The sequence below is a fragment of the Epinephelus moara genome, chromosome 1 (assembly GCF_006386435.1).
Source record: "Epinephelus moara isolate mb chromosome 1, YSFRI_EMoa_1.0, whole genome shotgun sequence".
Lineage (NCBI taxonomy): Eukaryota > Metazoa > Chordata > Actinopteri > Perciformes > Serranidae > Epinephelus > Epinephelus moara.
In genome coordinates, this window is record NC_065506.1 from 21,534,467 (window position 1) to 21,558,886 (window position 24,420).

Below are 24,420 nucleotides of genomic sequence, written 5' to 3' on the forward strand. Positions count from 1 at the left end.
TTCAGCACTTATACAAAATATAGCCTCTACAATCTATTTACCAACGTGAAGGAATCCAGACGATTGAAGTAATCCCAAGAATGACGAGGATGAGATTTCAAGACAATTGGCACAAGTGACTAAGATTGCTATTTCAGAAAGCTGCACATACCAACTAAGGCAATCCTGAGCTTTCATAATTACCCTATGACGTCTTTGGAGCCATATGGGACTGAATGGTGTGGGACATATGGATAGCAACAGCAAATTTAAGACCTGCTAAAATAAGTTTTAGACTTATTTATCACATGGTCCCAAACAAATGCATGCAACAGCTGGTGCAGTGGGCAACATAGCTGCAGAAACACCAACCAGGCAGTTATGCCAACAATTTCAGCCTCACAGGCATGTCCTATTTATAAGGAACAGGTTTTCCCTGAAGGAGTGAGAAGAGAGAAGCTACACATCAACACAGCATTGCATTCATCAGGACACCAGGCTAATAAAGGGATGTACAGTAAAGCTGATCACTACAGCTTGAGCAGCACAACAAGGCATCGTTGCGTTGGTCTAGTAGTGAGACTACTCTGTAACCAAAACCTGGCAGTCTTGCCCCCTGCAGCAGGTAATGCATGAGACCATCAACAGCTCATATTCAACTTCTGAGTTTGACTGCCCACTGGCTCCGTCAATTCAAGATGCAGCAGATAAGAGCTTCTATTCAGGCCTCCATAATCTGCTTTTATTAAGAATACTTCCCTATTTCTTAAAGTCACAATAAGCCTGCTCATTGTGTCCTATGCTAACAATAATTACTACAGCAAAACAATTCATTTTAAGGCCTTCTCAGGTGCTCAGTATTCTTATCCATGTGATAAATAACATTTTTAAGACTGCTCTAGGCTGCTTTCATAATCTAAAAGCCAAAAAAAAAACACATCAATCAAAATAACGACACCAGTATGAACTTAAGTCATCCTGAACCAGTTCTATTTTCAGGAGAATCGCCAAGACATAGACCAAGAAAAGAAAGTGACAGAGCATTTAGGCATCACCGTTATGATTAGCTCTTATTTGTCTTTGTCAGATTCCACCAACAGTTCAATTCAAAACAAGTGCTTCTAGGTACACAGAGGAAGGTTGTATTGCTGTATTGCCATTACCTTTCCCTGTTGAATGCCATGTAGCAGTGCAACAGTGAAATCTCAGAGTGAAATAAAGAGACACAAACAAAAAACAGCAGGTCCTTCCTCTCTTTAGTTTTGTGGGGTTTTGGGCAGGGATGTTGCCATGGTTGCACGTGCTAATCAACGCAACTGAAGCCTCACCGCCCTCCCGTGAAACCAAATCTATTTTCCGTCCTGAGGATATGAAGTACAACCTGAGGGGCCACTGAATAGCTACAAGAGCAAAGGCCTCGTGACCGCTCATGGCCACGTGCAAGGGCTCTGGCAGAAATGGACAGGTACAACAAAAAAAATGACTAAGGTGATGGAGTAGCATCCTGCTGTGCATGGACAGACTCGCTACATGAAAACACTTATCAGGAATAAGTGGGTATAGCAATTAAATGAATAGCGGTTCCTGAACAGGCACAAACTCACACACAGATGACAGCACAAAGCACCGGCCCTGCACCTATGAACCTGTAGAATAACATATTGGAGGTCAAGTTTATCACAGGGACAAAACTACAATGATCATATTCAATGACCCGATGCCTCATAGCTGCACCTTAACAGGCAGTTATTTGTTCAATTTGTGATACTGGAGTCAGATTTTTTGGACTCACAGAATGTTTGTTAGCTTCTTTTATACCCAAATGAGCTTTTGCTCTTTTTTAGTGTTCTCAGAAAATATACCCACATACACAACATAACTCTGGGTGCTCTCAATGTCATCTATAAACCAAATTAAAGTGACTTTGTACTGGCAATTGATTTTAATTGTGGAGATGTGTGAAACTGGCAAGCTCGTTAATTTCTGTTGCCATTTTCAGTTGTACCTGTAATGTTCTGTTTTATCTAATAAGACAAAGTTTTAATTTTGTTTGATAGGGACGATGCAATTTAGCGTAATTCCTTTGGGGACATAATTAGCAGCTGAAGAAAAATAGGGATAAATCACAATGTATGTAACCGCAACACTCAGCATGTTGCAACCAATTAAAATTGCCTAAGTATTGTCATAATATCAGATCATGGGGGTCTCTGGTGATTCCTACCTCTATTTAATTCAGTGGTCCATCCTATCTTATTTTATATCTTATATTATGTGTTGTGTCGCTTTGCTAGTATTTTTGAGAAACTAAATCCACTGGCACGAAACCTAAGCTATGTACTGTGTGGACAGGGGTCGCAGCAAAACATATTTTAGTCACCTAAATAAAAATCAGTATCAGTTTAAGTGTAAGCTATTTTTAGAATATTTTTCTCCACAATTACCTTACACCTTAGAGAGAAATAAAGGCAGCAGTAGACCCTCAAATGTCATACTTTGCTTAGTAAAATCACTGTTTTTGTCAATGGAGTCTGGTGGCTTTGAGATGACTGCTTCAGATCCCCGTCAGGAAAGGCTGTCTGACGGCAAGTAAAGCAGTGAAAATAGTCTATGTATAGTGACACTTCAACTGATATGGATTTTTTTTGGTGGCGTTTGGTCAGTGCTGTCTGATTTTAGGTACATGATGCTGGGATTTTCTACCCAGAAGTTAGTGTAAACATAGTAATTCAGTCTATAACATCTTTCCTGATTCATCACCTATGGAGCCGCTCCAGACTTTATACCTTATGACATCACAGTTTTGAGTTTTAGCACTCTAGTTTTTAGGGTTTGGGAGAGATTTATGTTTAATAATATGTTCGGACTGTTTTAGGACATTGGAATAATGTATGAATTTTGAAAATGGGTCCAATTCCCCTTTAATATCAGTTTTATGGCCTTACTCTCTTTATATTTTATGCAACAACCAGGGGCACATCAACATAACATTAATATACTTTTACCATCCATTAAATGCAGTGAATCTTTTACTAATGCTTTAATGTGCTGCAGTATATCTTTGTATGAAAGCTGAACATGTTTTCTCTCAGCACCAAGACAAAAGGGCACACATCAAGTCTGCTGACTGATACTGCTGCGCTGTTCAAAGGTTGGAAATGAACGGCTATGAGTGAGACAAGAGTTGTATACAATATCACTGTGTTCAAAGGTTTCCATAGAGCCTCGTGTGTTATCGGTGAAAAACACATCCAGAGGCAGCAGAGGGGGGAAAAAGACACATCTTCAAAGAGCTTTCTGCGCCTGCTGGCAGCGTTGTCAGACACTCTTTTTCAAAACATTCCCCTGTTCACAGCTCACTTTCAGAACTTCAACCTTTCTGTAAACCATATAATTTAATATGTGTTTATTAGATTGGAAATACTTGAAATAATCTTGTGAGTGTTTTAAATAAGTTGTGCTTCTAATGATTTTATTTAATAGATTCAGGCTGACGTGGTGACATTTGGTTTTGGTGATGTCACTACTGAGCAAGGCCTGACTTAGAATAACAGTCTCTGCATTGGCTTTAATGGAAACCATCACTAACAAACCCGTTTGCACAATGCTGAGCGCAGCAGTAACAGCAGGCCCAGCACGGGCACACCACTGCTGTGCCAAGTATAACCCGCCCACACTGCAGGTAGAATATTCAGCAACAATCACAAAATAAAACCCAAACAGGCGGGAGCAGTGGTGAGGTTTGGTTGCCATTTTTTCTCTCCTCTCGGCCCCAAGCCTGAGCTATGTTTTACTGCTCCTTTGTGGATAGGCTGTGACCAATGAAAACAAGTCTCTTCCTGGTCAACAAGTTCAACTGTTGGCTCCTTCGCCTCAAACAGCTGCTTCCTTTCTCCCATGCATCTCCTCTTTTTCCTCCCTCTTTGTTTGTCTGTCTCTCATCCACACAGAGGCTGAGGCGCAAGGCGATGTTATGTTAGAAGAACCAATGCAAACATGATGCATGGCCAGACTCCAAAACACACAGTGTACGTGTGCACTAAACTGTTGACCCAGAGGTTCAGATCAACACCTCAGACACTGGAAATAAGTTGTGTCTTCTATCCTGATATCCTGATAAACATGTTTCTTTAACCTAGACTGCATTTTTATGTCTTCACCACTGAAAGTCAACTGAATATTTACTAACTGTGTTTCCAGTTTCCTTGGAACTAGTTATTAAATTAAAAACTGTCAAGAGTTCAGCTAAAAAAAATGCAGCGCCAAGTATGTCAATAGTCCCCTACCCAGAGTAAGGGTGCCAGACAAAACTGTTATTAATCTTCTTCTCTGACTGCAGGTAAGATAGTAAACAAGCATATTCCCAAAATGTCAGTGTTCCTTTGATATGCAGGTCTGATGTTTTTCCTTCAGTTGTATCTTATTTTTATCTCACCTGAAAAAAAAGTGCTGGCACGAGTCTAATTCTTTGCAAGAGGGGACATGGCAGAGCAGAGAAATTATCTCCATCTCTATTTCTTATTCATGGCCATTATCTCACACTCCAAAAATAGTTCTCTGATCCTCCCTGCTCTGTCCTCACAGGGAGGAACCAAGTGTAAAGTGGCATCCTACCAGCTCACACAGGGAACAGCAAATAAGGGTGGCTACACAGGGAGGGGGTGGGGTCATTGCCGTGGCATGCTTACGCAGGCTTTTCAGTAAGCTTGCTCTGATAAATAAACTCATTTGGGCCACACTGCAGTTGGCGTGAGCTCAGTCACAAAGACAAACTGACTACACGGTGACTCCATGATGGAAGAATGGAGCTTTACCGCACGTCTCTTCCAGGAACTGTAATTCCACACACTCTCTGGGCACTCTGCATTATTCAGAGGAACACAGAGGCAGTGCAGCAAAGGCGGAGGTAGCACTTGCACTCTGATCTGCCCAGACCTCAGATTAAGGGTACAAGGCTTTAGACACGTTTTACAGATGTTAACCATTCAATGTGCTGACATGGAGCCAGTGTTGAGAGGGATACTTTTCCAGTTGGTGGGCTGAGCATCTTCTCTGCAGTTTTGCTGTTTGAATCCAAGTATTGTGAGTTCAGCAAGCTCTGGACAAGATAACAATAACCCTAGCCTGTGGATAATTCAACAATTTTAACAAAAACATTTGTTTACTTGCACACCTATATCAAAATTCCTTGACAGATGGCTTATAAATGATTTAAACTAGCAGGTCCAGCTTAATGAGCGATTGCTTCTATTTGATGTTCATCATTTTGTAATTTTATGATGAAACAAACTCTTCAAATGATATAAAAACAAAGCAGACAGACAACCCACACCTATTTAATCAATTAAAATCTCTTAAAGCTTAACATTTAGCCTGCCAGAATGCATGAAGTGAACTACTAGCAATTTACAGCCTTGACTACAACATATCTAAGCTTTTTGTTGCCAACTGCACGGCCTTAATCATGAAGGATGCCATTTTCAAGGTGTCTCTCAACTACTCCATGAACATTTCACCCAGGCTTTCTGGAATACAAAGCTGATCGTGGAGTCTGAAGCACTTTCTGCAGGTTTCATTTCCACTGTTATTATGTTTGAGCGATTTGTTTGAGTACCAACTCAAAGAGCCATTTCAGAAAGGCCAGCATTTATTGTGAAGCAGTAGTATCACATTGTGCTAGGCTGAACTGTGTCTGCCCACTGTGGTACTTTCAATAATTCTTCAGGATTATTCAAACAGTATTTGTACCATAATAACACACTGGCAAAAGTCGACAATCACATGCTCACTCAACTGAGTGTGCGAAGATTTATTGTAATGTAACAATACGTTTAAAGCTTTGCAGGAGGATAACAAAATTGCTATTTCATAAAAAGATTTCTTAGCTGCTCTGGTGAATGCAGCAGTTCTCATTACTTATACCAGTAACAACTTATTTTATTAAAACAATGTGACCGTTGGCACGACACCAGCAAAGTCATTTGTTGCTGAAAATATGAAGCAATCAGAAAGCCCTGGTTATGGGAACTTCACACCAGTTGGTACATCAAGCTGAATTTAGCATGTGAGCACGAATCTGAGACATTTTTGCAAACCTTAAGGGAGTTGCTTCTGCTACAGATGCAACATGAATTTATCACCAGCAGGGATACTGATTTGACACAGCATCAAAGTCAACTGAAAACTAAACGATCGCATCTTGTAAATAAAATACAAGATGCTGCAGAAAACACCATCATGAGAACCAACCTTGATGCATAATTTAGGTTCTTGCTAACAGACAGATTGCAAGCTACTTTGGTATGCTGCTTACTGGCAATATGAATACCTGGAAATACCCATTACCTACTAACCCAAAAGAAGTATACAGTTTACAAAAAGAGAAACGCCTGTGTGCCCAAAAGTTCCCACACACACAAAACATGTTTTGAAGACTCTCTGGGGGATTACTTGTTCATTCTGTAAAAATGCCAGACCTACTTCTCAGGAAAAGTAAATCCAGTAGTCTTAGTTCAATTATTCCATGTGTAGACACGAGAATGAACAACAGTTTGTGGTTTATAAGAGGTACTGGTCCACGGTGGCCAATCTAGAGCAGACCTTTACATAATGTCAATGTTGAAATGTTGTAGAGGAACACAAACAAAATGTGGTAACGGAAAAAAGCTACTGCATGCCAAATTCAATGTACGGTCAAAATTAAAAGACTTAAAAATAAAATCAAAAAGTGAAAGGACAATGCATTTGCAAATCCACATCCAAATAATTAACTACCATGTCTCATTTCCATCTGATCTAAACCAACCCAAATCATTTGTCTGTAATTATATTGTTGATATATGCACCTAAAAACTGTGTAAAAATCGCCACTTTTATTTAGCAAATTGAGCTCTGAGAGCTCTCAGCTGACTGTGCAAATCAGGGTGGCAAGTTACAAGCAGCCACTGGCTGAATGCCTGTAAACTGTGGAAGCGGCTGTTGTATCTGTCAAACGTATCGGTTTGAGTGGATGATAGATTGGAGGTATCCACCAGCCACGTTTGATTACAGAATAATAAATGCTGCACACATAACCAAACACACACAAACACAAATGGACATACGACAATCAAAGCAGCTGACGTTAGAGCTGGTTGACCTTGAGTGAGTAAGCGAGAGCTCTCTAGTATTTCAAGCTGTCCTTATTTCATTTTGGCTGCCTATGTGCTTCACCATCTATAGAAGTCAAAGCCCACTGGCCAGCATCCCAGGAGCTATTTTAAGCAACCCTTCACTCTTAGCCTCAGCAACGCTGTTCCCTCACAGTATGCTTTGCATACTCCTGTCTGTGAGGGGGGACAAACTACAGAGGGAACACGTCTTTTCAAAGTATTTTTCATCTATGTGTTTTGTAATCAAAACAATGTAGTCCTAAGAGGGGAATCAATCAGAAATAAATAAAAAATATTCTGTTCTTACATTACATACTGAAGAGTCTCATGATGTCCTGTATGAATAAGGAAACTGCCCCTCTGCTTATAGCCTATGACAAGTATTATTGTACAATATAACTACCATGAAAACGCCACATAATCCTACTATATGATGGTGATATGTATAATATAGTAAGTATCCTTTGTTTTTTATATTAGGATAAAATGTATCGCTGCTTAAATTACTGATATATTAACTCATCTGTCATAGTGTATAAAAATACAACACCATGCAAACACCTGTGAGAAACTGCTGGTCACCAAAGTCTGAGGTTGACAGAACTGACAAACAGTTGAAGCAGCTGTACTCTTCACTTCCTCCCCCATAAAAGCACAGCAAGGCACGACAGTTCTATTTTGAGCAACTTCCTGAAACAAAGTGCATTTACAACAATACCACAACATTCACAAAAATGAAGAATGATTGATGTGAGAGATGAAAAGAGAATGTAATAATTAGGTGTCACTGACGAGTCTATTTTTTTTTTTAACTGTTCCCACGAAACTATGGCCAAGGAACGGGTCAAAGCAAGTACTGTCTTCTCACTTCAGCCAGTGAGAAAAGCTACGGTAAATGCAAATAGAGACAGACATCAAATCATTTATTTGCATCTATTTTCATCAACAGTATTCTTATTCCCTCTGGAGCATACTGCTTCACTGGCTCAGTGTGCAGGCAGTGAGAATTATTCAAATGCCATGTAAATGCCTTTCACTAAAACAGCTAGCACTGACCTGAATGTGGCTCATAAATCCTGCTCACTTCTTCCCAGCCTCAAAAAGCACGGTTTAAGACAAAAACCATCTGTACCACAAAATCAATTGGCTTAATCTCGCCATGTGAGCAGATCTCCACTTGGTTTGGTATTCTTTGACAAGCTCTGTCAAGGCAGTATGTCTACTTAAAATGTCCAAGTCTAGATCTTAACTGACCTTTTCAACTTTTTTTAAAAAGAGGCAGGCCTGAAGTCTTCCTCTTAACTTATTACATTTAGGTGATAACATCACAACTCATGGAAATTAGATACGACTGGAGGGTGAGGTGCTTGCCATGTGTGAGAGCAAGGTACAAAGAGTGAGAGAGTCTAGAGGAGGGGCAAATTGATCAGGCATAAATCCACACACTACATCAATCACTCCACAGCATTACGCTGATGCAGAGTCGACATCTTATCTTTTTTAGCACGTCATCAGAGAGGAAGACCCAATGACATGATAGAAAGAAAACAAAGGTTGCTTGCTAGTATCGACCTACGCCACCAGTGTGAATTAGGGCTGCACAACTTGGTTTTTTATTGTCACTGCAGTGTCAACGTTTGCAATAAGCATATTGCCAAAGACTGCAATATTGCACTCTGAATATAGTAACAACATATTAGATTGCATTCTGTCTGTAGGTGCCATCTTGTCTGACACGTGCCATGCTGTTAACTCTATAACCAATCAGACAGATTCCTCACAGCTAGGCAGAGTCCAACAATAAGGACTTTCCAATGGCCCATGGCTAGTAAAAAGTTACCTCAGCATTATTTATCGCAAGTAGTATCGTTCTTGCAATATTCAATGTTATTGCATATTGCAAATTTTCCTAACATCCTGCAGCTCTAGTGTCAATCAGACCATTGCTGTGTCTCAAATCGCATACTTCTGTATTTACACTTAATGTTTTGAGTGCATAAGTTCACACTGAGAAGTATGGAAAAATGCAATGCACTATGAGTACCCGGATGGTGAACTCAAAACGGTCAAGAAGTTGAGTGTGGAACTATGGACACTTCTCGCCCTCAATGGTCGCCAACTTGGCTATGTAACGGAAGGGGAGGGAGCACTTTTCAAACAGGAAATGGCGGCCGAGGACTGCGCAACCGTGAATGTCGCTGCATTGTACAAATGTAAGTTATATATGTTTTTTGCACTAAGCACCACTATACTGTTGTCGGATATAAGCCAGCAGTATGTTTATTGGGTTAATTTAGCAGTCTGTAATGATTTGGTACCGCAAACGATAACACGAATGCTAATGCTAGTTTGCTAACTAGCTAAAAGCTGCACATTTTGACGTTGTGGGCAAATGATGGTGGTAATGCTCCACTGGCCGGTTACAATTAGGCATTAAAGAGGAATAAGAGGTCGAAATTTGCGGTCGTCATTTCCGGTAAGTGCACAACAGCCGTGTTTGGTTTGGGACAACACTACCCTGTCGAAATTCACGCACTACACTAATAAGTACATAGTGCACATAGTATACTACATGGAAGTGTACAAACGGAAGTATGTGAATTGAGACACACCACATGTTTCATTGTAGCTGGTAGCTTGACAGAAATCTTAATGTGACAGATTTTTTACTGCACCATATATTTATTGTTTATTAAGGCCATATTTTAAATATTGTTTACTTTTTCTTAACAAGTTTTACTGATATTTTGTTCTCTAATTGAATTATTAATTTAATTACATTGCATTTCTTTAAAATCTGGTATGCCCATTGCTACTGTGCCAACTGTGGGGGCATTCACCAACATGGCAGCCCGAGCCAAACGTGTATAATGTCGTATACTCTCCACGTAACGATACATAACATCCTTACATTATATTTCCAGGGTGACCAAGATCACAGCTTAATACATGATGCCTATCTGTGTGCTCAAATAGAGAGAAATATACTCACATCTATAGTCTTGCACATATTCAATTTGAAAGTTGAATATGTCCCTTTTCCATGGGCTAAATGTAATACACAGTGCATTTCCACTGTGCTCTCACACCAATGGGTCACGAGCACAACAACAGCACAATGCAGGCATCCTAACTGTATGGACATCAGGCAAAAATTGAATGTCACAGTTCATTCCTTGTGCCTTAGAAAAGGTCCAGTGAAGCTATAATGATGTTATAGCTTGTGACTCAGTCATAATATGCCTTGGTTGAATCACTACCTCTAATGAACAGAGAGTACACAGGCTGTGAAGGTTTGAATTCAAATCATTTAACAACCATTAGTCACGCCACTTGCGCATCAACCATATACCTAGATGCTAGGATTAACCATGTCAAACTCCGCACAAAGCCTCATGTAAATTAGTGGAAGCCATCCGAGGAGACTATTGGTGCAAAATGACTTTATATCTTATCTCAGTGGCTCTATGCAAAACAGGGAGAGGTACGAACCAAACAGTGAACTAGGTCACTCCGGCCTCTTATCCAACAGCTGAAACCATTTCAGGCCTGTTTTTCTAATCAAACCAAAGCACTCATAACATAACGCCAAAGGTAATTTGTCCTGCCGGTTTTCCAAGTGCACATCCAAGACCAGAAACAGACATCCTTCTAAAATAAACATTAGGTACTATATCTACAGCCATGTCATACCCTACAGCCTGTAACTGCATACTTATGTTTGGAATGGCATTCAGTAATTTCTCTCCCAACCTTTCTTGACTTAACCTAACTGTTCATACTGTGTATTAACGCCAGTCGTCAAATATTTGCCTGTCCATTCTTTTCTTCATAACATAATCTCTGTAATTCTTTTTAACTCCTCAGGCCATGAAGCTTCACCCTGAACGTAAATAACTTTTTTCTTATGATTTAAAATGTCATGCAGAACAGTTTTCTCTTCCAGTCTGTAGGGACATGAACAGTGAGTGTATAGTCGGCTAGTAAACACTGCAGGGTCACATTTTTTCAGAGTCTGTGGTATGTGACTCCTAAACAGGCAGGATGTTGTGCAGTATGGGAAACATTTCCTTGTTTTGCTAGAGGAAGGACTTTTTTTTTTTTACCTGACTATGGGGGCCTGGACACCAGCAGAGACTGGAAATAGTTTAGTTTGCACTGACCTCAAAATTGCTGTGTAAAAATATAAAAAATCTGGTTCTCCTTTTTTGTACTTACCTATAGTACCGAGACTGGAGGTACGTGGAGCACACTGCTTTGGACACATGACTGGCTGAGCCAAAGTCTATCACCTTCACCCTGTAGGGTTGCCTCACTGGGTCCACCAGCATTATGTTCTCAGGCTTGAGGTCTGCATGAATCAGACCCATACTCTTCAGTTTTTTCAGAGCTGTAGCTACCTGCTGTAGCACAGGTCTGATCACTTTCAGCGGCAGCGGGCTGAACTTATTCTGCTTCAGGAAATCGTACAGGTTCTGCTCAAGCATCTCGAACACCAGGCAGGTGTGGCTGCGGTGCTGGAAGCATTCAAAGGCTCGCACCAGGTTGTGCTCATCTGCATTCTCCCCACTCAGACGAGCAAGGATGCCAACTTCGATTTGACCCTGCCGTGCGTATGAAGGGTGGTTCTTCAGGATCTTCACAGCCACTACCTCACCCGTGCCCCTCTTCCAGCACTTAACAACCTGGCCGAATGTGCCGCGCCCCAAGAAATCCAGCACTTCATAAGTATTCTTCATGGAACACAAGACTTCATGCTGTACTACCTGATAGTCCCCATCCCCTCCTCCCGTCCCTCCTGCTGCACCTACACCCTGTTTGGAGGGGCCCCCTCCAGCCCCCACGGCCGCAGGCGCAGTCATGGTTGCATTCCCCACATTCGTCGTTTGCATCATGGCAGGCAACATTGACAGTTCCTCCACAATCTGCATGGTGCTCCCTCGGTTATCCAGCTCCTCACTTTTACGTTTCAGCCCACATCGCTGAGAGCTGTCAGCTGAGTTCAAACCTCCACAGTTCTCTTCCCTGTCACCCTCCTCCTCTCCACCTCCCTCGCCTCCTCCACTGCAGCCCTCTCCCCGTCCCCCTCCTCCTGCCCCTGTTGCTCCACTGCTGCCCCCACTTGCTGTGTCTGTCTGCTGCTGCTCCTTGCCCTGCGAGTGGACGACCCCTGCGTCCTGTCGCTGCTGGGCCGCAGCTGGGCCTCCGCCGCCGCCTCCTCCTCCTCCGCCTCCTCCTCCTCCGCCTCCTCCTCTTCCTCCTCCTTTACCGGGCTGTTGTCTCTGTACACCACGCACCACCACCGTCTGCACCGGGTACTCTTGTCCTCCACGCACTTTCACGCCCACTGCCAAGTCTCGGTTCACAAACGAGTGGGCTTGTTTTGTTGGGTGCACAATGCCAAGGGTTCTGCTGTTCAGATAAGTCCGCGGGTGTGCCCTCTCATGGTACACACAGCTGCTGGGCTCAACTTTGAGTTTCTTCACACTGCTAAAGGCACTTGTCTGGGTTTGATAAATGTGTGGTGGGTAGACCAAGACTTGTGAGGCCATACCTGTGGAGACAGAGAATAAAGCAACAGGTCATCGGTTTGGTTCCTCAACAAACAGCCATTTTAGCATGTTATGTAAAATACTGTCATATTCAATAACCATACTGAAGAACTTTGGAAAGTGTTACGTAGCACACTCACACTTAACTTAAATGTTGAACAACTCATTGCGCAATAAAAAAACCTATCTACCTGTTACATGATCAGTTGAAAAACCAAAGAGCAGTCCGGAGTGTTTTCCCGTCTTTATTTACTTAAGGTCGAGGGTGAGTTTAAGATAAATTGAGCCCAAAAACAACTGAGAGACACCCCCAATCCGATAATGTTTAATAACTACTACTTGATGAAGTCACAACTACGAGTGCCCCCACTAACATCCATCACTCCAGCGGCACATGTCAAATGGATCAGGGCAAGATGACATGTTGTAGTGGAGTGCTTGAGAACACCTTCACCATTCTGCCCTATCCACTGCAATCCCACTAACACCTCCACACGGTGGATGACTAACTTCTCAAAGGTTTGCCTGACCTTTTCCTGCCATTTCCATGCATCCTACTGCAGGTCTCTAGGCAACCAATACAGAGGGAGAGAGGATAAGAGACAGACAAAGAGAGAAAAATAAAGTCACAAAGCATCATCAGGCCCACGTGTCCAATTACCTAAGAAATGGTTTATTTTTCCCCCATCCCCCATTCTGTGTGTGTGTGTGTGTGTGTGTGTGTGTGTGTGTGTGTGTGTGTGTGCATGCGTGCGCGTGAATAAAGCACTTCATTCTCATGGCGACCATCACATCTCGCTAAAATATGCTGAAATATTCTGAAACTCAATTATGTGTGAAAAAGAGCAATGAAGTAAAATAACAAGTTCCATGATCCCGGTCATATTTAAAATCCATATTCAAAACTGGCACAGTGACCTTATCAGACACTGTCTGTGTGCCAAAGTGGAGCCATTGACCTACTTTCATTCCAGGGCAAATTGACTGAGACACAAGCAGCTTGTCCCCGAGGGTTTCCATACTTTAATCAAAAGTACATTTGCAGAACCATGTTTACCTCCATAAAAAACAAATCAGACAAAATCAAATTTAAAAAAAAGCTAGAAAAATAAAAAAAACAAGCTAGTTTAACTAGTGGTTCTTATTCTACATGCCGACCTGACAGAGCAGAAAACTCTCATGAGAGGAGACATGTGCTTACGACAAACAAGGACTGGTGTGACGGTGGGAATGTGAGGTTCTCTCCTAACCAGTCCTGCTGTGGATCACTGCTAACAGCGGCTTCAGTGACGTGCTGTCGTACTCAGAAGGAGCGGCCGCCTTGCTAAGGTCAGGATGTGACAGTTAAATCATTCCACAACCAGAAACCATGGATTGCCAGAACGATCTGGAGACATGGACAATTATAACGCAGCAGCCACAAACATAAGAAGACGCAAAAAAGGACTGAGCTGATGAGTTTTACCTTGAATAAATCCATGTGACAAATAAATGATTAAATTGAGCCAAACTGAAATATCAGACTAAAAGACAACACAAGTGTGTCCGGTTTGGGCTGTTAGTGCCCCTGTGGTCTCCCAAAAATAAATACCCCTGATGGAAAACACACTTGTGTTGTGATAACACTAGCGCTGTGAGCCACCCCTTTGACTCTATTCTGAGCAGCAAGATAAGGTCAACCTATTCCCTTGACAGCTCTTTGCACAATAACACCCTGTGTTACTGTTTGGTGACACTGTTTACCATCTTCTCTCTTCGAAATAATTCCTCAAATTATCCCAAGCGAGGCACAAAAGGGTAACCATTTTGGTCGGGAATGAAAACAAAATTGGACGCGTTCCACTGGGAAATTAAATTTGGTCACAGTGGCACACCTACGAATAATTGCCCTGGCTGTCCAGTCTGGAAGACGACCACAGTGATGCAAACATATTCATTCTACACCCCATACAGCTAAAAGGATTTGTAATGGTGTTCACTAGACTGTACACATTTTAATTATCATGTTATGGCAGCTGGCTGGAGACTTTCTGTGTGGAGTTTGCATGTTCTCAGCGTGCCAGTGTGGGTTCCACAATCCAAAGACATGCTTGTCACATTAATCGTAGACTTTAAATTACCAGTAGGTGTGTGTGAGTGAATATTTTTGCCTGTCTCTGTCAGCCTTCATCTCCTAGCCCTGAAATAGACAGCACCCCACCTCCCGCCCAGTGTGTGCTAGAACTGCCTAATTGTTGTTGGGGCCATTGCTGCTGCACCTATGTTTATGGTGTGTTGACTGTAATTACCCTGGCCTCTATTATTCATTACAGCCACTGTGGGTACTATTTGAGAATTTCCTAAATGGGATTTTCAAAAAAGACACCGAGGCAGACAGCAATGCCCACCGCATTGCAGTATTTACACACAAGTTATAATAGCTTACAGATCCAAGTTTCAAACTATTCTCACTTCGCCTTTAAATTCCTCAATAAGTTACTTGTGTCAAAGCTTCGCAAATATAAGGAAGCAACAGCAGAGCTGCAGCACATGGTGCGTTTGGCTATATTGTGAGCAAACTATGAGTGTTGGGAACCTATAAATCAACAGCAGAGAACTTCATTCTGCCGCAGAAGTGGTGTGAGAAGTTTTATGAATGTCTTAATAGGACTCAGATTTTTGCCATATAGCAAAGCCATGTAGCAATCAATATTGCAGAGCCACAGCCTAATATTTTTGACAGCTCTTCCACATATTTTTCATGATAAACACATGAAATGTTACATTTATACTGTGAATTTTGTCTCAGCGCTTGGGGAATGGAGATGTAAATTGGCTGGTCTGGAGATGGAGAGCATGCTGTCTGGTACAAGAGTCCCTAGACGTAGGGAGCCTGCACTTGGACCACTCTCACCAACTGAGCAATCAAGATGTCCAGATTTCAATACCAGCTTAGTGTAATAAAAACACCCAAGTTCAATTTCAAACAAAACTTACTTGGGCATCGGTTAATTTCCCTGGCCACACAAATACAATCACTAAGTGGTCAAGAAGAGTCTGACTCAAGGATGTGAGGCAGACAGCCTCTGTTGTTTCCAAAGTATGGCAGCTGCTGCTATTATTACCATCTGAAGCCAGATACTCCCTTGGTCAGCCGTGAGGCTCCTCCTGTGGCATCGCATTGCCGTCAAAGCTGCAGAACCGTTCCAGCAACCTTGAGCTGCTAAGTAATTGCTCACAGTTAAACTTTTGACCCTGGTCTACTCAAAATTAAATTGAGAAAATAAACACTAGAGCACCTGTCCACGATGAACAAATGGTACTGACAGACAAAGCGAAAGTGCCTAAAGACACAGAAATAATGGTAATAGGTGAGAGGATGAACAGGTGATGACAGCCACACCATGTTGTGGGCAGAAAAACAAACACAAAACTACGTAATCTTTCCACCTCATTTCCTCCCCTACTAAGGAAAAACAGAGCACTACTGTAATCTACAGTCAAAGGTTGGGTTTCAATTCAAATGCCGTGCAAATTCAAAAGACATTTTGAAAAAGTCAACAATATACAACAATGTGTATCAGTGTGTTTTCAAGTACTCCTGTTATGCTGCCAGAACATGAGTTATAAATGTAAAATCCATCAAACAACAGACCCATTACTCATGCACACTTTTTAAAAACACCAGATAACCGCAAAACCAGCTCAGCTGATAACATCATCAGGCATTTGTTAGGTAGCTCCATGTCCCAAAACACAGAGGCCTATTTCAGTTCATCAATTAAAAAAAAAAGGCTGTGTGATCCTCAAGATTTGCCACAGTACGTAGGCTCAGACTGTTCATGATTAAAGTCCATACTCCTAAAAACAACCTGTCAGTTTTACATATGTTTCTATAGTTCAGCTTGATCATAAATCTGGGGCTTTAAAATGAAGTATTTTTCTCATTTCTGACTCGACTGTTGCTTGATATCTAACGTTAGTGTAACCTTAGAGCAGGTAGCACAATATGGAGAACAGCGGTGAGAAGACTTTGCGTAGCATTTGTTTAGCAAAGCATTAATCCTGTATTTTGCAGTGGTGATGACAGCCAATATTTTTGGCTACTTAAGCAATAATAAGTCATGGTATCCACAGACTTTTAGGCTCCAGCTGTGGATCTGCCCTGCCGTGCCCTGATGAACCCTTTGAGTTAAAACACATAGGCGCTAAGACCATTTATTAAAGGCTTCTTAATCTTTGCAAAGCAGTGTGCTTTGGTATTTTTTATGACTGATTGATTACAAAGTAAAGTACAAGTCTAACCTCTCCCTCTTTTTTGGCCTCTAGCTGTGGATGTTTGAGTGGTCAGTGACAGGGATTTTCCGCTGAGGTTATCCTGGCCTTTTTGTGACATTTAATGTCATACACATTTGCTTTGTTGCATTTGTATCTGACAGTCATCATCCTCTTTCCAAGACTGCAGAGTATAAGAACAGCATTTTTGTAAGAATTTGAGATGTATAAGATCTTTTGCTCCTCTTCACCATCATAGTTCCTCCACAACTAAAATATTTTTATTGTTCCTGTAACTTAGATCTTTCTTTCATAGCATTTTGCTCCACTGTCTTTCACACACATCTGATTTATTTACATTGATGTCTTGCCCTGGAGGGGTAGGGAGATGAATTTGTTTCAATCCAACATTTCTCTCTGCTAATACAAACACCTCAGAAATAGTTCTCACATAAAAATTAGATTCCATAGGGGCCTGAATCAAGATCGTATCTGAATTAATCATGCATCCCTAACCATAATCTTAGCCAAATATTTTTAGTTGCCTCCCCTGAAGCAAATTTTAGTTGCCTACGCCAATTCTTAACCATTACATTAACCCAAATTGTTCTATTTCTTTGCCTTTCACGTAGTAAAAGGGCATTAGTGTGCATAACCCAAGTCCACAGACAGCAACATGTATTAGAGTTCATGCTTTTTCTCCTCTATGTGTGAGGCTTTGTTAGAAGCAAAGATTTTGGACAGCCCCTTAGTCCACTGGACTGGTGGTGATGACATGTGAACCTAATTCATCATAGGTAAAATTCAATGGTATTTTGGTTCTCTGTTCCCTAGTTAACTAGCAGGATTAATCTTGGCCAATATGCACAATAACTTAAGGTCATCCATTTTGTTTGGCAAATAAACAAAAAACAGCTGTAAGTGTTATATAGAGACACTGAATTACTGTACAAGATTTTTTTAATGGCTGTGTGTTTTATTACAGCTACAAAAACATGAGCCGACATATAGGCCTACATCTTCTTACATCACTGTATCACCACATTCAAATAGATACTTTGCAAAGAACATTTCCTTGGTATGCTTTTTTAAATTAAGGTCTTAGTATCTTTCAATTCATCTAGGTTGTACGAGATATTGTGGGGTTGGGGTCTGGTTAGATGCTCTATCATGTGAAGAACAAGCTCATTTTGGCTACTTGTGATTTTAATTTCATTCCCCAATGTGACCCAGAGCACATATCGTTATTTATGAAATAACGCACTGACGTCTTCTTGGCTGCTGCTCAGTTCAGAGGATGACGACCAAATGCAGACTGTAAAAGTGGAAATGAAAGCACCTACTTTAGTCCATCTCCGCTTCCTGTTGAAGCTATCCCTTGATTGTTAAGCAGGGTTTACTGCCTTAACTCACAGTCGCACAACCTCACTGCACACTGTGGTGCTTTGCCTGTGTCTCGTGAACATGATCTTCTACGCTCATTAGATAGAAAAGGCCCTCTATTTTCTAAAGCATGTGACCACATGGTATTTCCACTGTGAACTTATGACTATCATTTAGAAGAGAACTCATTGTTGGATTGGCGCCTGTATACAGGCAATAGACTTTACAGTTGACTACTGTACTGAAGGGATGGTGAAGGCTGTTTATAAGCACCCGTACCAGTTTTTACCTCTTCTCACCCTGCTGATATCACGCCATCATGGTGCACTCTTTATTTGAATACATAAAGTAGTGACCTATCAACCTTTTATACACTTTGCAAATGCAGGCTACACAAAAGATACCAAGTACAAATGGGCAGAGATAAAGCAGACAAAGGCCTCATCATAATACTAGTCATTCCTTCTTTCTGTCAAAATGAAAGATGCTATACGTCCAGCAGCAGAACTCAGAATTTTAGATGCCCAAAACCTACATAGATAACGTTTCACTACGGACAAATATGTGTGTGAAGTACTTTGCATTCAAAGCCACCAGTCTATTACCTCTTTGAAACATAACAGCTGTTACCACGTTGCACACACGGAAATACTAGACGCCCCAACAAGCTCTTGTATTGATCAGCAAAGCATTGATCATAGAGCGGCACAAACTGTTACACTTCTCATCAAACCAGCCATGAACACGGTAGCAGAGGGAGCCGTTTTACCTTTCACCAGATATTTTTTTCCTGACCAGCTTCCAGACAAAAGCATCTACCGTGTTATTAAAATCCAGGGCTCTGACCAGCTCGCTGGTAATTATGTTCTGTGTACTGGAACCGATGTTTACTTCCTGGGATATTGGACATTTTCCACCCATCACTTACGTGATTCATGCAAGTTACCGCACAACATCGTCTTGTCATGGTTGTCTCTGCCTTGTGTCTATACACATGTCTCAAGATGACATCAGTCGGAATCCTGTCTTCAAGTTGACCACAATGCAATACAGATAACCAGCTGCCCCAAGCATAGCACATCAGTATCACATGGCATCACATAACAACATGTTCCCTAGTCTTATTGCCTCCCCACCCCCGTTAACAACCAACATTACCCGCTAATACCGATTATTGTAGGGGAAAACACTGTTTACACATTTATTTACTGGCCACACTGTGCTGACTGTCTTCTGGCATTACTGGTATCAATACCACCCACAACCTTGCTTTTGCGGCCTTGCTAGTGATAAGCTGAGGAGTGTGACACACAAAAAGCAGACAGCAGTGTGTATGCAAAGGGGAATCGCACAAACATAGCAGTACAGCACATTAGTCTTGGTGTTGTCTAAAAGGTTCACAGTATTCACAGATAGTAACTGATGACAGCTTAGCGTACATGATTTTAGATGCAGTAGGATGTGAAACTTGAATGCCAGCGCATCTCTACTCACAAGAATGGATAAGTAATGCTACTGAGCAACTTGGCAGTATTCATATTAGATCAGTGTTCAATACAATCACAGAAATTACATTACAGTTAGCAATTATCTTTGGGACAAGAACTGAGACCGCAAAACTATGCCACAATGTCTGCTGAATGAGTCAGTATTTGCTGGGGCAACTGGACTTTTTTATTAATTTTCCAGCTTATAAATGGAAAGCAAAACAAATACTCACAATATTGAATTTCTTTGTTTCAATGCAACAAAAGAAGTAACATTCCTACTACTATACGGGACAAACATGCAGGAGGGAAAGTACCTTAACTTTTAGCTCTACAGACCAAAGTACTTTTTGATTTTCCCTTTCCAGTTCCACCATTTTACAAAAAAATACAAGTTTCACTGGGCCGAGGAACTCCAAGTGATGGTTCCCTGCCACATAATGACCAGTAGCGCAAACAACCTTCCCTACAATTATATAGGGTACTTTTGTTTTGCTGGTGTGTGGTGGTGATGTCCACACCCTCACAGGAGCTTAACTATAAACCCTATACCTTGTCTTTAACACAAACAACCACCTTCAGTGTGGTATAAGACCTTACAATAGTAGATTATGACAGCCACGTTTAGTATGTTAACTGAATTTGTGTCTGTCTCTCACTGTTTAGCCTGATTAACATTATATCTGCTGTGCTGGCAAGGGTAGATGTCAGGTGATGGAAAGGGACTGCTTTGTTTGAGCTGTGTTGGTCAGAAAATAGAAGTTGTGGTGCACTGCTGACAACTCTATGAACAGCAAACCAGCCACAGTGACCAAAATACTTGACAACATCAGTGGGCACACACCCTGAGAGACACGTACATTCAGCTAACCTAGCTACCTAGCTCCAGAACACAGTTTTGACATAAGTTACTCAAGATAAACATAGCTTAGCCTATTAATAATACGTGTTTAGTAACAGGTGACTCTACTAGACATGTCAGACGAAGAAGAAGGTGTTTATGTTATGATTATAATATCATCTTATAATGTTTTCCTAGGTCAACCGAGTCACGCACGAAGCCAAGTGTAACATTCAGCTAACACACATGAAGTTACACAGCACTCAGGAGTTGAGTCACTCGGTCCATACTGTCCAATTCAGGTAGGTTAATGGCAGAATAATCTACGTTATGTAAACACAGCTAGCGTTAATGATCTAAGCAACACGCTAAACAGACACCAAGGGGTCTCCGTGACAGCACTGAAATAACAAACACAACAGAGTGTCCAGTGCACTCACGTTAATAATTGCCACCAACGTCATCGCCACCGCTGTTTGGCAGGCTTTAAAAAAACAACTCCCCACTGGTACGTTCCTTATCCAAAGTGCTGACAGAGCTAACAGCTAGCTACGTACGAAGGTTATGTTGAAAGGGTTGAAACCTTATACAGCCAAAAAGCTCGCTAGCTAAGTTTGTTGCTAAGTTATGACTTTGTATTACGTCACATTTAAACTGTCGTTTCAAAGGTTAGGCTAAACAAATATGACCGTTAACACACCTCACCCCGACACTTACCTTCACATAGAGTCACTATAAGTATAATCCAGGGCTTCTCTGAACATGTTATGGACTTATAAATCCATACCATGCACAGTTCGCCTGCATTGCTGCCATCTTGTCCTAGACGACAGGAAGGGAGAGCTCGCTCTCGGTAACGCCACCATCTCCCACATTTTAAACATTAAATAACTCTTGCATACGAGCGTCCAGAAACACCACACCGAGCCCAGGTTGTAGCTGCACAGTTCAGATTCGTCTCCTTCCTCTTTGGGCGAAGTAGCCCATCTCTGAAAGGGTGTCCGTTACCCCGTCTAGACGTGCTGCTCCGCGGGCCTGCCAGCCTCTAACATGTCCCTTTTCTCTAGCAACTGCAAGCGAATGTTTGTGAACTGACGGCATTGGCCAGACAAGAGCAATCGATCAGAGAGCAGATGCATTCACAAAGATCAGGTAAACACAGTACAGTGCAATGCATTACAATACAGCGCAAAACAATAAAGAAAATGGGGGGATTACCTAATTAGAAAAGCACAATATTTAATTAACATTTGGTGGGAAGATACACACTGACTTTGTGAAATTATAAAAGAGGAATAAAGGCGTGGATTGCTGTAGTCAGAGGGGATACCCATGAGGGGAAAATTTGCTGCTTACAATGGTTTTTCCCTTGTCTCATCAGAAAATAATCAGCTTCCTATTTGGGAATTAAGAAGAGGAACAAGGAGTGAAGAGTAACTCAGCAGGAGTTCCTTTGCTGTAATCATAGGCTTCTGGTTTCTCAACTCTGAGAACAGATACACAGAGTTGAGACTTAAAAATTTGATCACTGAGACAATTCTGAAATTGTGCAGGCTCATTTATAAGCCAATCAAGTCTTCTTTTGGATCTCACTGTTATCTCAAGAGCTGATTATTTAAGAAAAATCAACATTACTGCAATGGGAGAGGAAAAGAAGCAGTTTAAGATCTTAAATTAGGATTGGGCAGAGACAAGAGGAGGGATACTTCTCAGGAGCTGGATTTAAGAAGTATAAGAAAATGGCCAAAATCTCTTATTGATATTATATTAGTTGGCTATGTCTGGGAGAAATAGGAAGGACAAAGGGGATATCTTATTTTAAATTTCCCTTTCCTACAGTGTAGACATGACTTGTAAATAGGCCTACAACAAGTTAAATTATAGGTCATTGGTCAGTGTATGCTATTTACTCTCAAGGAAGTTGATTAAAAAACACTGAGGACAAGATAATCGCATTCTCTAGACAGCCTCCTTAATAAGCAAAAGCTGAAATTTTGCACTAAATATAGAGTTGAGAAGGCTTTATAGGCAATGATCAACTGAATGAGAAAACTGCATATTTTGTTTTACAGACACAAGTATTAAGGGTGAATCCACTGATTAGTTTCTCAAATGTGCTCCAACTTTGCTATTTTTAAATGCAATTGAAGAACGTAATGATAACAAACAATACTAATTAATTTTTCTTCTTTAGCAAAGTGTCAACAGCAGTGTGCTCTTGAGGAAATTAGTGGGGCTGAAGTCTCAGACATTCAGGAGGCACCCAGCTGACAAACAAAGCTGCCCATAAACCCCCGGTGTCTGAGAAGACCAGCTGTAGGCTAATCTAATCCACCAAAATGCAATTGTTTTCCACAGTCCTCAATGGTCCCCACCCCAGTTACTGACAACAAACCAACAGGCCTTATCAGCTGGATAGCAGGTGTGAACACCTCTTGTCTAACCTGGTGCATCATTAGTAAACACAGCTGGTGTCTTAGTGGAAGCACAGTAGCCCACACACATAAAGGCCCCCTTAAGTCTTTTTTGCGGCTCATGTTAACCGCAGGCAGAATATGCAATCCCCTCCAGCCTCATACTGTCAGTACATTCTTTAATACTGTGACAAGGAAGACCTCAGTAACAGTGTCCGTAAAAGACACACCAGCAGTGCCACATCCAAGTTTAGCTCAAAACCTTTCAGACTCAGAAAAAAAACAAAAAAAACTTTGTGTAGTAAATGAAAAACCAACATAACATGATTACACATAACAACTACTGTGAGATCTTGTAAATAATCATACACAAGAGGAGTAAAAAAGACACTTGTTCACTTGTGACGCTCTGTGGTCTTTTGCTCTGGTCTGTTTCTGGTTGTTGGCGCGCGCTCTCGGTGACTATCATTTGTCCCCCCCTACTGGCCTGCACGGTGACCAGCATTGTGCGGTACAAAACGAGCTTTTGTTGTGTTTCAGCTCATAGATCTAATGCAATTTTGGTCACCGTAACAAAATTGGGTTGCTTACAGTCCTATTTATAAAGTGCATTGAGGTCCATGATATAAACCTCTCAAATTAGTCGGGTATTATAAATATAAAGGTCTGTATTTGTCTGGTGGCCACTGCGAGAAGCCGCCTATCGGCCAAAATTAGAAACTTGGTTTCCAGTTTCGTATGAGTCACCTGAATGCACGTGCTTCTCATACATAAATATATATGTACACTAAAGTAAAATATACTTTGCTGATGTATTAATATGATATAATTATTTTTCGTTGCATTTTTAGCGTTTTAGAGTTATAAAAGAGATGAAAAGAACATAAGGACACTTATTTGCAAAGACTCATAATGCTTCATTGATTAATTTGTAAAGCGTCTTAACTTGTAAATACAAGCTTTTTTCGTGCTTGTACATTTCTATCAATTTCTCTCACTGCCTAGTCTTGACACTTAAATTAACTGTGCCATCGTTGTCTTTATGTTTTTATTTTTAATGTATGATTATTGTTATTCAATCGAGGAGGTATCTTTATGAGCCGTTTTGGCTTCTAACCTCTCCTTTATTCTCTCCTTTATAAATTATTTCTGTCTTTTTTATACACGTAAATAAAGAAAGCAAAAAATAAATAGAAAAAATAAATAAATAAAATAGAAATAAAAATAAAGAAATGAACTCAAACTAATTAAAATACTAAATATACTAAAAAAAAGAAAAAAAGAATAAAACTAAACTAAACTTAAACTAAACTAAACCATGATAAACTAAACTAAAACATTAGACAAAGAAGTGTTGCA

The 24,420-nt window shown here is 41.0% G+C and overlaps 1 protein-coding gene across 1 annotated transcript in view; it reads right to left on the reverse strand.

Moving 5' to 3' along the window:
* hipk3b (homeodomain interacting protein kinase 3b) overlaps positions 1 to 21,706 on the reverse strand; it is a 43,406-nt gene extending 21,700 nt beyond the window's left edge. Inside the window, exons 1-2 of the mRNA XM_050045375.1 lie at positions 21,365 to 21,706; positions 11,349 to 12,684 (exon numbers count right to left, since the gene is read on the reverse strand). Coding sequence (XP_049901332.1) covers positions 11,349 to 12,684; positions 21,365 to 21,437 — 1,409 coding nt within the window. The 5' untranslated portion in view covers positions 21,438 to 21,706. The remainder of the gene's footprint in view (positions 1 to 11,348; positions 12,685 to 21,364) is intronic.
* Positions 21,707 to 24,420: the final 2,714 nt, after the last annotated feature.